Raw genomic sequence first — 16,388 nt, 5'->3', positions numbered from 1 at the left:
CATCCTCATCTGTGTGTGTGTTTCCAATAAACATCCGCACATGGAATCGCAATCGGCTTCCGCCTCCTCCTTACAGAAAACTAACAAAAACCTTGTAAAACTTGTATCTCGTTATGAAATATTTTGATTCCTTTTTAAATGGGTCATATGATGCTTCTAAAAAAACACGTGTTGCATCCAGCGGAGACACAATTACTGATTATCATGACTTTTTATGTCTTTTTATGCATCAGGTTGCATCACGCCTCGTAAACTTAACAACCAGCACTACTATTCACTGCTCAAAACTCACAATCGAACAGTGAGTGTCGAACTCTTCTGAAACAGTTTTGTAATACAATACAACTTGACCACTGGTTTCTAGTTGGAAGTACAAAGAGAGCAGTTTCACTTTCACAACGACACACAGCGTCTCCAGAACATGTCGCAGCAGCAACACTACAGCCAGAATAGCTCCGCCTTCTTTCTTTGCGTAAACATTTGGGCGGTGTTATAAAAACACACCCCCATTTTGTGATGCCACAGGTACTAGGTGTACTAAGGATGCAACGATACCATTTTTTCACAACCGATCCGATCTGACACTGAACATTTTGAGAATCTGCCGTAACCGATCCAATACAAGCGTAGTTCTGTGATCGTCACTCTTTTGTGTGTTAAACACAATCGACTACATTTAGACAACTTCATTTTAATCAAAAATAACAAAAAATATTCATAATCTATGACAGAAACACCATCATAAACTTAGTGGTTAATTCAGCGGCAAAAGATGCACAAGTGAAACATTTTTATTTAGAAATAAAAGTAAATAAGTGGAGGATTATTTCTGGTAAAATGTTACACATTTCTCTTTGTTTTGCTGTAAAATAGATTAATGAAAAAACAAGTAAATACATTTATAAATAAGTGTATACTATAAAATGTATTTTTCTTTTTTCAAGACATTTCTTTTAAATTTATAGCACGGTAACGAAGGCAGCACATGTTGTGGATAAAACAGAACAAGAAAGTCTATTAATAATCTTGCATTTCACAGAAAAGTATTATAATATGACAGGCTTCAATACAGATCGCAACAACACACGAGTCCGTATAGAAAAGTTCAAAGGGGAAGAGATATTGATGCATAGTTATTTATTCTGCGCAAAGCTATATTGAGCATCTCTCTTGACAGCTTTAAATCTCTTATTGAGTGCTCTTTCAGAGAGTTTAATCATTTTGACCGTAGTAAACGAATGCGATGCACAGTTTAAACGCTGAATGGAGGACAGACGGCTGTAGACAAGAGAAGATTTTATGTGAACTTGAATTTAATGGCTTCAATATTCATCTGTACCTCATATTAAGCTATGGAACAGCTTCAGAAAACGTATAGTGCACGAAAACGTTATGGTGCTTTATAATGTTTTTGTGGCCTCGACATTAACAAAAAATAGTAGGCCTATACGCACAATAAAAATGTATGCCTAAATTTATTTGTAGCATTCAAAAACAACTGATTTTAGTTTTTTGTGCTTCATTTAAAAGTTATTTAGACAGAATCTTATACAATAAGCTTTGACTTACAGAAAAGCTTTGCATTTCAGGAGCTAATGAAATATTTAACTCAAATCAATATTTTGTGTCTAATTATTTACTTACTTGGCAAGTAGCCATGTAATAAGTGGGAAAATGTACATCCAGCTGGCTGTTATCGCAAAATAAACCCCTTCAGGGAAACGCAAGACCCCTCCGCTTCACATCCTGTCGGAGTTTATTCTGCGATAACCTTCTGGAAGTACATTATCCCTTAATTATTAGCTTATCAGTATCAACCAGAATTTACATTTCAGTATATCCTTAGATGGAAGACTACAAATAATAGTAATGACACGCTGATGGGAATATGCATTAAGGAGAAAATAAAGCATCGTTTGTGTCCTCATGGTGAGTAAGTGCGAACAAGCCTTAAAGGCACAGCGTCCAAAACAATTCCTAGATGTAAAAGAAAGCATAAAATCCATGACTAACATAATACGAGAAAAAGACCCTTTTAACAGTCGACACAAAGCCCACTGGCACCATGACATCAATCACACTTTGTTTTACAGATCTCCTCACTCGTAACATTTCACACAGTCTTCCCTGCCTGCAACGCTTACTGGAAACCTGCCCCCCAAAACACCCACTCCTGTGCATGTGTGACTTCCTTTACTTCACCTACTTCCTTTATTGTAATCCGTGTCAGTAGTTTTCAGAATTTAGAGTGTTCCACGAAAGCGTATAATATATACAGCCTTTAAGACTGTGTTCATAGAACAACTGAGGAACCAACAAGTATTTCCAGCCAATGTGCGCAAGGTTTCCCTAAAATCTTTCCACTTTCCACTTTTAGTTGTGACAGGGCAAAGAAAACCTTCGGAACTGTGAAAACAGGATGCCGTCTTTCGGTGGGAACGAGGATGAAGGTAACAAGGGTCACAGATTATACTGCCGCCTGTTTTTCTGTCTATTAGGTTGGAAGACAAACCTGTTTGTCCTTTTCCTTTGCCTTCCCGCTGCTGGACACCCGGGAGGAAGTGACATCACGAGGGATGACAGAGATTTGGTGCAATGGCATGTTCATCCCCGCAGTTCAGTGGAGCTCACACTCTCTGAAGCTGAAGCCTGTCCACCAGCACCGGCATGATGGAAAGAACCACTAATCCAAATCTGACAAGAGAGACAAAAAGAGATGAGAAATGAATGCATGAGCAATATTCCTACTGCCATGATGAATAGAAAGTGCACACAAACATATCCTGTCAATCAACCGCCGTCAACCGCTTTCGCTAGATGCCAATAGTGCACTGGATAGATAGATAGATAGATAGATAGATAGATAGATAGATAGAGGACAGATAGACAGACAGATAGACAGACAGACAGACAGACAGACAGACAGACAGACAGACAGACAGACAGACAGATAGATAGATAGATAGATAGATAGATAGATAGATAGATAGATAGATAGATACAAAATTGTAGGTACTGCCCCACTGACAGTTTTTGTATCTTTATATCTGACAGTGTACAGTTGACATATTCTGGCAAAGTTTATTATAAAGCGCTTTCAATTTTTTTGAGCAATATACCTAAAATGGCAAATAGAATAAAATAACAGAAAGATGAGAATGTTTTTTCAGGGCTAACCCAAACACTACAATCTGGTTAACAAGAATTTTGTTTTAAGCCCAACAAAGATGTTGATCAGAAAAACATCTCCCACGGAGATATCACGGTAAGTATTCACAAACACTGCTGCATATTAATTGAACTACAAAAACATCAAGTCTCATGCAGCGAGTGAGGAAATGAGAAGCAGCAGTAAAAGTTGAATCACCAATTACAAACCGACTCTCATATACTCCATAATGAAACGCATTCTTTGAAGGAGAACAAAGAGCTCATGCCACGCTGAGACAACGCAAAGTCTGCTTACAAATAGGCCGCTCAACTTCTACCACCATCTGCTGCAGCCATCACAGCAATTAAAATTCTCTCCATTTTGTGACCATGCCAACGGCCGTGTTGTGTGTAAGACTTTGCGTCCAGAATCGCAACGGCATCGGAACAAAACGACCAGTCTGGCACTGAAGAAAGAAGACGTAGCGCAAATGGACTGATTTGAAAAAAGACACGAACCTGCAGAATGACAAACTGTTGGACACCGAACACAGAAGTGAAGCTAGCACTGACAGTACTGAACATCTCACCGCTGTTTCAGACCAACAGCTTGAGAGAGCACTTTACGGCAATATCTGTGAAAATCGTTTTTTTGTGTTGGAGTAGGTTTTTTTTTTTTTATTATAAAATTTTTCCTTTTTTATTGTTTTTATTAAATCTTTTTTTTTAAATATAAATAGAAATATTGTTTCTAAATTAAAATAAATGTAAATAAAAAACAAACAAATATGTAAAAAGCTGTGTAAACGTATATATCAAAAATGATTCTAAACTGGTTTTGGCATTATTAATAATTAAAACAAATTTGCAACTGCTGATCAACTCATCTGCGCATGCTCTTTAGATCATAATAAAGGTAACACTTTATAATAACTGCACATCATTAGTTAAGTATTAGTAAAGAGTCGATTTATCCTTTATAATAAAGCATTGTTCTAACATTAATAGGTGCTAGTAAGCAGTTTATAAATACAGCTATAAATGATTAATGAACTATTTAAATTTGTAAATCTTATTATTTAGACACATTAATAGTTGCTCAGTGTGTTAAGTGTTTATTAACACATATATTCATGCTGTAATTCATGATTAAGTGAGGAAATTATAAAATATTTAGCAGTTGCCAGCCATCTTATTTTTGTGAGCTCGTCTGAAACTCATATTTTTACCTTGTAAAGCATTTACAAAAGAGATTTAAAGGCTCATTTATCTTCCAGAAAAGTTAAACACAGCACAGAGGGATGCAAAACACAGACATATTTTCTTTCAAGATGCCAAAAATTAAAATGCACAACTGTACACGTGATAAAAAAAAGATAAAAAACATACACTCCTGCAATTTCGTAGAAAACTAATAAAATAAAAATTCATTTTTTGCATCTTTAAATAAACATATCTGAGTTCTGTATCCCTCTGTGTCGTGTTTATTTATTTTTTCTGTTAGGAAGATAAGAGCCTTTAAATCTCCTTTGTAATAGACATGCTTATAAACCAAGTACAATGCATTTATAGCTGTATTTAAAAACTGCTTACTAATGACCATTAATGCTGCTTTATAAAGGATGTACAATTAATGCTTACTTGATGATTCATAGTGTGCAGTGTAACCCATAATGATTGTTATGCGGATATAATATATAGTAAAAATGTATTTTAAACCGCCCGATAGGAGCATTTTCACATTTGTGGAAACTAGTCTCAGATTTTTGGATCCTGTTGTACGCACAACAGCTTGAAGTCATTTTGACATTTGGTTGCGCGAATATCAGTGAATGCATATGATGATCTAATATTATGATATTGTTATAATGGTCAACACATGGGGAGGAGCGAATGAAATCCTCCCTCTTGGCATCAAAAGTGCCATTAATTCATAAGCTGCTCACAGAACAGCTGGTCAGTTCATACGCATCCAGGACTCACAGCAGGACGGTTATCTGAGCAGAAAGCGCTCCACATGACTGATCAACAGCCCGTGCTAATCACACCGCATTAAAGCGGAGGGCATGTGACTGCAATCACTCATGTGCCGCCGGATCAATAGGCCGAGGATAATTTTTAGCGCTCTAAAACAAAGGCGGCAGCATATGGTTTACTGCCAAGCGCATGAGACGTGTGACATGCTGTAAAATCCCCAGCATCCTGGTCCATGATGCCATTTTTGTGAGAAGATTTTACGATCCCTAAAGCAGATCGCTAAGGCAAATGTTGGGTTTCACTGGAAGAACAAACACATCGATCTCACAGCTTTCGTTTCACTGAAAAAGGGATTGGGAGGGAAAGGAAGCTAGTGGTCAAATTCCAGTCAATGCCCTTTGAGGTTTTCACTAAATCAGATGTCATAATAACAATAATAATCAGGGGCTTGGAGCCTGTGGAGTGATGACTAATGCATGAGGTCTCTGCCAGTTCTTGATCTAAATGAGCAGAGGAAAGTAAAAATGCCTCTGCGCAGTCGATCAGGGTGGGGGGCAGGCCTCTGTCAATCTGATGTGCCACGTACAGTACACACCGTGTAAAGTTCACATTTAAGTACTGTTATTACTACTGTTGATTTGAATAAACCTGTAAACGCAAGCATTTACCTTAACCATGTAATTTATCCTCAACATCTGGGCTACAGATGTAAGTGAAACCTAAAATCGTGCGGTAGGCTAATATTGTCCCAATACGAAATGAATCATGATTTTTCTCTGGGTAAATAAAAATCCTATATAGAGCCACTACACTTTAACCATTTAGACCCAAATGAGATAAATTGTCTCACTCTGTGAAAACTTTTAAAAATGAAAACATAAATACAACATAGACCAAATATAATTGTATTTTTTTATTATTTAACTCAGCTTTAAGGTCGCAGAGTCACATAACTATCTTCCATTGGTCTCACATCTCCGCAGGTCAAAGTTCACTAAACTAGACACGAATGTAAGTCAATGGAAATGAAAATTATGGTGTGATTGCCCCTTAAAGGGATAGTGCACCCAAAAATAAAAATTCTGTCAATAATGTATCATACTCATGTCGTTCCAAACCCGTAAGACCTTTGTTTATCTTCAGAGTGCAAATTAATTTATTTTTGATTAAATCTGAGAGCTCCCTGACCTTGCATAGCCAGCAAAGCAACTGACAAGGACGTTGAAGTCTGTCTAACATCAGTGGTTCAACCTTAATTTTATGTTTTGAAGATGAACTAAAGTCTTACAGGTTTAAAACAACATGAAGCTGAATAATTAATGACAAAATGCTTTTTGGGTGAGCTAACCCTTTAATCCTGAAGGACACTTAAAACTTCAGCCACTTTTCCACCATTGAGCTGAAACAGTTTGTGTTGTTTAACTACTCCATTTGGTCAGCTAAAGAGAGAAACTGGACACTAGGCAACCAACAAGTGACCGATCCGGAGTGGCAACATCCCTCAGGATGTTTACAATTTCGTAATCATGTTTTTCCCAAATCAAGATGAATAACCATTCATTACCATTCTTACAACCATTTAGCCCAAAAAAGGAAAAGCACCCATTAAGCAACTGCTTAACAACGTTCTAGCAACCTAACAGCAATGCACTAATACCTGAACCCTTTATTGACCGCACAGCAACACTCCAGCAGTTTGACAGTGATGTTTTTAGACAGACACCAATGCATTGTTGCTCAGAAGTGTTTATAACTAGTTGTTATGATTAGCATCTGAAGAATAAGGAGGAAAATATGTCTCCGCCGGGTAGAAAAGCCTCAAAGAGCATAAAAAATGTTGTTTTTTCATCCTTTCAAAGTAATTTATTGAAGATAAATAATATACACGGTAAAATAACTGCACTGAATTGGATTACAGAGCTCACATAAACCGACACAGAGTAACAAATGGATGAGAATATGTGCCTCAGCTCAAATCATTCACCAAGTTCAAGCTCATGACAGGAAGAACGGCCAAGAGGAACAGCAACGGATCCCTGCTGGCAGCGTGTGATGAGGTGTACCGTATGCTTCACGACTGCCACAAATACAGCTTTCACAGAGCCCAGAGCAGGGATTTCAGTCTTAAGGTGCATCACATTAGCAATATGAAGCACAGCTCACACAGAAGTCACTTTTAAACCGAGCAGCTTTCTGCTGGCAATCCGTGTAACCAACTCGACACAACCGCGAAATCTGCGCGGAGGAATCTTTTGCCCTCACGCAAAACATCCAGTTGCATGGATTTCTACTGAAACAACTGTGAAAATGTACACATTTAGAAATGCCACGTAGGCAGCTCAATGTTTTTTTGAGCTTGCACTTATATACACATCTCACCATTGCACGAAGTCGACAACTATAACGATAGAAACACCACATTGTTTAAATAATCATCTTTTCTGTGAACCGGCCTTAACTCCCTGGCAGTATGAGAGAGCTGCTGCACTGTGCACTGAACCGATCAGCCTGGTAAATTACCCTGCTTCCACAAAGGATGATCCATCAATGAGCAGCTGCCACTAGAAATGACATGAGATCGATACAGCAATGGATCTATCCAAGAGATGGGCCTGGGCTTGTGTGTTTCCCGTCTCTGGAAAATCCTTCTGCTGGTCTCCTGTGTGAGAGATAACGCTGAGCGCCAAGACTCTAACCTAGATTTATTCATCCATGCAACTCTAGAAGTGACATAGTTAGATGTTCCCCGTGGATGTTCCTCCAGACTGAAAACAGCTAAAGTTTCATATGTATGATGCATGTTTCTGTGTAAAAAAAAACTGTCAGTGCTGTGGAAGCTTGTCAAGTTACGCAGGATGCTCTTCAATTAAAAGGTAAAACTTCAGTCGATATACACAAGCTACAACACAAACCACGGGTTATCTCACTTTTTTTTTTACTTACAACTTCTAACTTTGAATATAAATTGTATATCAGGTATACACTTTACCTAAATATGGTTTAAAATACTGTATATACACTAAAGTTCAAATGTTTGGCATTGGTACAAATGAACAGCATTTACAGATACAGAGCAGATATGCCAGGTTAAAAAAGTACACTTCTATAATGTACTTAAAGTGCTCTATTTTTGTGCACTAGTTTCGTACCTTAATATACAAAACATTTTCCTTTCCTTTCCTCCCATATCACCAAAGTATAGTCAACTGTGCAACTTTAGGACACCATGAATATGAACTAAAATGCACATTTATCATGCTATCACTGCATTAAAAAAAATATATTTAAAAAATTATTGAACCAGTGCATTCAAAAAAAGAACAAAATAAACCAATTCACTAAAATGAGCACTGCTCGCTGTTGGCAAAAGTAGCTTAGTAAAAAGCAAGCTAACTTTTTGTTACTCTGCCTCATTGAAAACTTTCATGGTAAATCTGTATTCAACAAACACCCTGCTTGCAGTTTTCAAATGTTCTGTTTCCAGTATCAGGCATCAACAGGATTTAGCCGTGCTGTTTTTTTTTTTCTAAACAGTTGCACAATCACACACCTTATTATCCAGCATCCTCTGGATTTTAACCAAACGGATAACGTCAGGTAGTGTCATATGTGACCGGAGTGATGATATCAGATAATTATTCAAAGCTTAATAAGTGGCTTACTGGCTTAAACCCCATCAGTGTGCTATATTACATGACCTCAAGATCAGAGCGGGACACAAACTCCGCCAGTGCTGGAACATCCTCACAGACTGTTAAGAGATTAGAGCGGGATAAACCGGACTTGATGTGTACTGATGAAAGCCTGCTGATCCTCACACACACACACACACACACACACACACACACACACACACACACACACTGTGTGCTGCACAGTAGTACTTTCCTTCCTTCATTTCTACATTCAGAGCCTAGAACAGAGCTTAAGAATAAATTATCATAACATTTTAGACGTAAACACGTTGTCCTTTTGGGATACGCTGCCGACCACTTCCTTGCTCGATCGGCTATCGTCAGAATAAAACGAAGACTTTTTCTGTTCTCGATCACAACAACAGCAAAACGTTGACAGGACCCCATGCTGATAATGAAAAGGTGTGCTCGACTATGCTTGCGACTGGCTTTGTGATCCATTACAAGATTTGCTGCGCGCTGTCAGAGGAAATTAAGACATGAAGTCGGACACTTCTGCTTCCTGTAGTGATGCTTACACAGTGTTTGTGACACAGTGTTTTATCACAGATACAGTGGATCAGAAGCAAAAATCTTGCACTAAAAGTCGGTCAACATAAGCCTATACTATTTAAAAGTAGAGTATCGGTTTTATTTTGATAAACATGACAAAATATAACATTGAAGGTATAGTTTGCCCAATAATGAATTATTGAATTATTAGTCATGAATTATTCACCCTCATGTCAATCCAATACCGTAAGACCTTTGTTTATCATCGGAAAACAAATTAAGATATTTTTAATGAAATCTGAGCTCTTTCTGACTTTGCATGCTCGGTAGTAAGGACATCAATAAAATATGACAACGAGCCCATATGACATCAGTGGTTTAACCATTAATTTACGAAGCTATGAGGATACTTTTTAACACACAAAAAACAATGCAAACTAGTTTTATTCACAGATTTAATTAAAAATAGTTTCATTTGTCTTGTGAAGATGAACAAAGCTCTTAGGGGATTGGTTTTTGGGTGAACTATCCCTTTAAGTGGACATGTTTTTATTGTTAAAAAATAAATAAATCAACTGTGAGGTGTTAGAATAAAGTCGAAACATGCCATTGTCGGTGCATACCGCCAATCGTTAAGCGGCTGTGTCGTCATCGGAGCTTGTGTAGCCATTCTGAATGAACTAGCCAGCCATCTTTAATTGCTCTTGCTCTTATTTTGTCGTCATGCGTCACAGTGATGCGCTGTCTGCGCCATCTTAAGTCAGAAAAAAAATCAAGTCAGACACCGATTGGTCTGTGCAGTGCCACATGAAGTTGAACACACATAAAGTCTGGCCTTGTGAGACTAAGAAATACATGACCTCAGGGTACACATGCATTTTTGAACACACACAGACACACACACACACACAAACTCGGTCTCTGCTGGCTCAAACAAGAAGAGTCTTCTAAGAAAGTAAACCTTTCTCACACTTTGAAGACAAATCCTGCAAATTTAATGGAGACAGCAGACCTTCCTAGATTTTCTGCATTAGTTGTAGTTTCTGTCAAAGCGTCTCTCCATCCGCACAGGAGGAAACTGGATGGCGGCTGACTTCATGTTTTGCAAGAGCTGCTGGATGAAAGGTTTTGGAAACTTAGTGAGGAAGGCGAAACTGCAGACTGCATCAAAACATCAAAACGAGTCCCTAAAAAGCATAGAGACGGCGAAAACCTTCAATTTTGTAAAACATGGTGGACGGATAGCATCACTTTATCTTATTACATGATTCATCCGCGTTTAAGTAAAGAAAAGTCAAATGGGAGCTAGGTTTCAGTAAATGCTTTTCCATCTATCAAAATGTTAATGGCTGGTTAATGCGTAAAAGCAGGTGCTCATTTAGGGCATATTCTTGTTTCTGAACGCATAAATGCCTGGATGCAAAATTAAAGCATAATGCGTGAATAATTGGGTCATGCAAAGGTTTCTTGGTAAGCTTCCGGCAGCATCCAGTCAAACAACTTAAAACCGTTTATGAGGCATGTCTGCACCATATCAAATTTCACACAGACATAATAACAACAATAATAAAACCCAATGATGAAAAAAAGATTTTTAAAGATGTTTATGTTTTAAATGTGCCTCATACAAGATACATAGTTAAAATAAAATAAAAACTTTTATTAAATTTGCCAATATTCAGATGTCAGTTTGAGGTTGGTACATTTCGCAATTAAGAAGAAAATATTGTTTCAATATAAATTTGTATTGAATATATTTCAAAATGTAATTTATTGCTTTGATGGCAAACTTGAACTTTCAGCAACAATTTTTCAGTTTTCAGTGTTTTTATATTAATAGTCAGATTTCTTTCTATTATTACTGCAGAAATTACCTTTGAGAATTGTTTAGCTCTCTTCGATGAATATGAAGTAAAAAAATAAAATAAAAGAAACATTTATTTTCATAAATATTTTATGCCATTATAAACGTCTTTACAGTCCCTTGTGATCAATTAAATACGTTCTTGCAGAATAAAAGTATTATTTAATTTTAAAATGTGACCCTGGACCACAAAACCAGTTGATAACTTGATTTTCTCAAAATGTTTCAATTTCTTGCACCCTCAGATTCCAGATTTTTTAAATATCTGTATCTTAGCCAAATATTGTCTGATACCAACAAACCAGCTTTCAGATTATGTTAAATCTCAATTTACTAGGCACGCAAAATTATGTTTTACATTTATGTTTTACAGTCTGTTCAAACACATTTTATCATGTTCCAGTGATGTTTAATGACCCTGTCCTCCAACAAAAACCTGCCCTACCCCTACCCCTTACAAAAATCAAGCATAATGATTTATAGTGCATACATTTTATGAGCATGTGATCTCTGGGATGGAACCCATGATCGTTAATCACGTGCTGTATAACGCAATGCGCTGCCGAGCTACACCAAATCTGAATTATGGTGCATATAAAAGAGTACAAAACATTAATATGAAAATGTCCTGTTGCCAATAAGGGTGCAATTGTAGCATACACCCTGATGAGTCGTATTTGAGAGATTTGAACTATACGGGAGTATTGGTTGGAGAACACTAATAGTCACTTTCGAACAATCGTGTCCATCTTTATCTTACAAAAAAGAAAAGCAATAATGCAATGTGTGATTCTATAAAATTGCTCCATAAAAATACAGTTATGTCACTGTTAAATCAATTCACAGGTCCACGCTCATTACAGCAGTCTCAAACAGCGGCGGGGCCAGCGGAGAAAAGAGCACTGAGAAGAAAGGGCAAAATTCAGAATCATTGATTTTTCATCAGAAACTGGAACCAAGCGTCTTTCCTTGAATTGCTTGCTCTCAGACCTTAATAAAACTTAAGGTTACCACCACAATAAGCAGGAAATGGCATTTGCAGAACAATAACAATAGAAAAACACGGCACGCGCTGCAGACAGTAACATGGTTAATTACTACCTTAAACCAAGAGGATGTACTTAAAATACTAAGGGGTCATTTACACTTGTATTTACTTCCTGTGGAACACAAAAACGAGTCAAAGCTGTTCTTTTGCAAAGAATATTCGGGATGATGAGCACCTAAAGACGCTATGGGAGCAGTATTTGTGAGCAAAGTGTAGATTATGTGGATTGAGGATTTAAATTGTGACCAAATGTAATTTATATAGTTTTCTTTATATAGTTTTGGGGAAATTTAGCATCATATTACATGCTCACCAAATGATCATAAATGGGTGCCGTCTAAATGAGAATCTAAAAGCCTAATTGGAATATCATCAATAAACAAGTAATCATGTTGACTCCATCAGTTAATGTCTTGTGAAGTGAAAAGCTGGGATTGCAAGAAACAAATCCATCATTAAGACTTTTTAACTTTAATTCAACACAAGTCCATAGTTCATAATAACGCTTCCTCCACAAAATAAAAGTCCATTCCCCATTGTCCTCTCACATCAAAATCCATCACCATATACTTGTTTTGGACTGCTTTGTTATATAAACACTTCTCCCTCGATTCAGATGAGAGGACTGGAGAAAGTTATGGTTATGGTTAGAGCGTAGTATTTTAGCTGAAAGAAATGGTTTTGAAGTTAAAAACATCTTAATGATGGATTTGTTTTTTACAAATGTGCAGATTTTCTCATCACAGCTTGTTAACTGATAGACTCAAGTAATATGAATTACTTGTGGATTATTGTGATGTTTTCATTCTGACGGCACCCATTCACCGCAGAGGATCATTAGTGAGCAAGCGATGAAATGCTAAATTACTCCAAATCAAGTTTCGATAAGATACAATGTCATCTACGTCATGGGTGGCGTGAGGGGGGAGTACATTTTCAGCAAATTTTTAGAGCCCTGCCTTTAAGGCCGGCTTTTTTACTCTCCTCGGGCCAGGCTTCGGGCGAATTTTCACGTCACAGTTCAGCCTTGGGCCTGTTTTAGGATTCTCCTTTTTTATATTTTAGACATCCATCAATTAGTGATGAAAAAATTGCTGTGCGGCGCTGGTGGAAAAAACACGAGACCGCGCTCAGCAACTGTTCAGAGAGCTGCCGTCAGCAGATGAAGAGCTCTGCGCTCAGATGCATGCAATCGTCTTGCCGCAAAGCCCCAGCAAAAGTAATTACCATGAATCTGTCGGGGGAAACTAATAGGAAGTTATTTGAATTATTTACTAATAAACAAGTGTTTTCTGAGCCTGTGTCCCAAAGAAGAATTTCCTGACTCTCCATTTTCTCATAGACGTGCCTTTAGAGAGTCATCTTTACGGATTATGATTATGCTGAAAGAAATTTTGTTTTCTATAGATATATTTATTATGTCTTTTTCGATGAGTTTCAGTTTTATACTTCTTTTATATAATAAAGAAGATGTTTTCTTTATTAGATAAAAATCACGTTTTGTTGATATTGTCAGTGCACACAAATAAAAGCAGACCCTTTACAGTTCTGAACGGTGCATTAGTCTTACCTTCATCAGACAAAATGACGGCGAAGGCTATAAATTGCAAGTGATCGCGCGGGCGCCTCCATGTCCTGCGGAGAGCGCTTTAGCGTTCGCTCTCTGCACTAACATCATAATTTCGCCATTACACTCCAAACTGATCTATTTAAATAGCCGAAACGTTAGTATAAGACGTCTTGGACAGGGGAAAAAGACGGTAATTCTGATAAGCTGTCGGACACGGGGCCTAAATATGAGGCTCGTGCAGGGCTCTAATTCCTTTAACGTACAAATGGAAACACTGAAAAGCAGCAGCTGGGCAGAGCTGCTTGGAAAATACCTAAAAAGATGAGGAAAAACAATCCGATTCCAGCCAGAATCCAAGTCCAGAGCCTCGAGTCTCTCTTTCTGACAAATAAAACTGCTCCAAAGTGCAAAACATATAACCTTATATTGGTGCACATACTAATCAGGCCTGGGCTACCATCATAAGCACACAAGTGATGATGACTGAACAGCACTGCAATTCATCATTTCATAAGTGGATTATAATTGTTTTTTCTTTGAGTGGCCCAAAGAGCTGTACACTCCATCTCTATTAAAACACATTTTCTGTGTCCAAATGGTCTTACCCAGAGTGAAAAAGCAAATAACATGTAATGGAAAGTCTGATTCAACTCAAACTAATGTACAAAACAGTGACACGGTGACACGCACTGTTATTTACGCACCTCAAAAAGTGTATTTTTATACATACATAATATAAATGTGCAGTGAGCTCAAAAGACCACTTAAGTCACTGCTAAAGTCACTGCTTCACTGCTATAGAAAATGCAGGAAACTCATTTGCACTACAAACAAGTGTGTTTATGATTAACAAATTGATTAAATCTAAAAAAAAAAGTTAACGAATACCATTTTTCAATATCAACAAGAATTAAGAACTATTTTTGTACGTTTAAAATTAGTGGAAGCAGACGATACTGCGCTGTAAGCCTCACACAAATATAAACGGCCACATGCTTTTACATAGATAAAACTCATGGAAGAGAAAGAGCGCTGAAGAAAATGTATACAGTACGAAGGTCCTAATAACAAGTGATCATTTATTTATCCAGTAAGTCTGAACTCAAATGAAGCAGTGCTATTAGCAAAGTCCATCTCACACAAAGGCAAAGTAATGCTGCAATGGCAGTCTGCTCCGTGTTTCTCAAAGCCACCCTAATGTCATCTGAATTAGCCACTGTGACATTTCTGTGTCATTTTTGATATGTCTGCCTGCTTTAAATTCATGCAAAAGCTGATATGACTTTATTCCGGTTCAACAGTCATGTCTGTCACTTGTCTGCGGTAGAAACCTTTGAAGTAAGGGACCTTGACATGACATTTTCAGCAAATCTATCCATGTTTAAAGTCTATGTCTATCGGCTTCAAAGTCACCTATATTTGTGTGTGTGTGTGTGTGTGTGTGTGATTTATTTACCAACGCAGCATTTCAAATGATCAAAAGAGTACCGTTTTCAACTTTTATATACTTTTACAATTAATTTTTAACCTGTGATGGTAAAATTAATGTATTACCAGAAAGCTACGAGAACCAAGTTTTGTTTACAATAAAGGAAAACCAAGTCTCCCTTGGCTTATATCAAAATCCTCCAACAATTTCCTTTATAAATCCTTGTTATGTACATCTAATTCGCGAGCAGTGTTTTGTTTCGCTCTCTCCTACGCTGGGCCAAATAACAGCAAACCATTAGAAAGCTTGGAAGAGCCAGAACATTTATATAACGCCCTGCCCAAACATCCAGTTACAAAAGAAAAAAAAATCAAAAAGAAAGCAAAAGCCTTTCTGTATAACACCTTAATGTATCAACTAGCTTCACCTTACTTTTTTTAATGCGATGTCAGACCTAGACCTAGTGAGGCTGTTCTAGAATAGACTAGTACTATCATAAGCTGCCACAAATTAATTCTTGATTCCAGTAGCAGTATATTCAGCAGTGATGTCTAGACAAAGCTACTTGCTATTCTGTAATGTCTGTCCTTTACTTTTGCCCTCGTAGCAAGAGGAGTTTGTTAATATTTAACTATGTTCTGGCAAAATACATGTTAGAGAAACTGCATCTGACTGCCCATCGGACTGGATTTTTTCTTCTTTTAACAAGCACAGCAGCAAGCCATTGATCTGAATGAGGCATCTCTGATTCACTCTTTAAAGAAGATGGCTTACACGCTTTTGTTGCCAGGTTTTTTATAATAAATAAATGGGATTTCAAAGAAAACGCGGTAACCAGTTTAACCCGTCCTGTCGCAATTCTTGACTCTGTTTGAAATAAAATGTTTGCTGCTAAATAAATACTGCTCACATATGTAGTATGAACTGTATATTTACTGCTATAATGTAAAAATTGCTGCTATTTGTCTTCATAATGTGTTAGTGATGGTATTTTATCATTTCATTAAGCCCCGTTCACAACAGGAAGGATAACTTTAAAGCAATGCTGTCTAATGATTAATCACTACTAAACACATACAAAAAAATGCTTACATGATATATGTGTACTGTATAAATACACACACACACTATTATGTATTTATATATTTATATAATTTATATTA

General features: G+C 37.2%; 1 protein-coding gene across 1 annotated transcript in view; it reads right to left on the bottom strand.

Annotated features, from left to right (window-relative positions):
• Positions 1-2,809, bottom strand: part of LOC122356486 — a 24,805-nt gene extending 21,996 nt beyond the window's left edge. The window contains exon 1 of the mRNA XM_043255228.1: positions 2,513-2,809. Within this exon, the coding sequence (XP_043111163.1) occupies positions 2,513-2,608 (96 nt within the window). The 5' untranslated portion in view covers positions 2,609-2,809. The remainder of the gene's footprint in view (positions 1-2,512) is intronic.
• Between the last annotated feature and the right edge of the window lie 13,579 nt (positions 2,810-16,388).

Source organism: Puntigrus tetrazona, chromosome 13 (assembly GCF_018831695.1).
Source record: "Puntigrus tetrazona isolate hp1 chromosome 13, ASM1883169v1, whole genome shotgun sequence".
Lineage (NCBI taxonomy): Eukaryota > Metazoa > Chordata > Actinopteri > Cypriniformes > Cyprinidae > Puntigrus > Puntigrus tetrazona.
The sequence above is the reverse complement of the archived record's forward strand: the minus strand, read 5'-3'. Positions and strand labels throughout refer to the sequence as shown.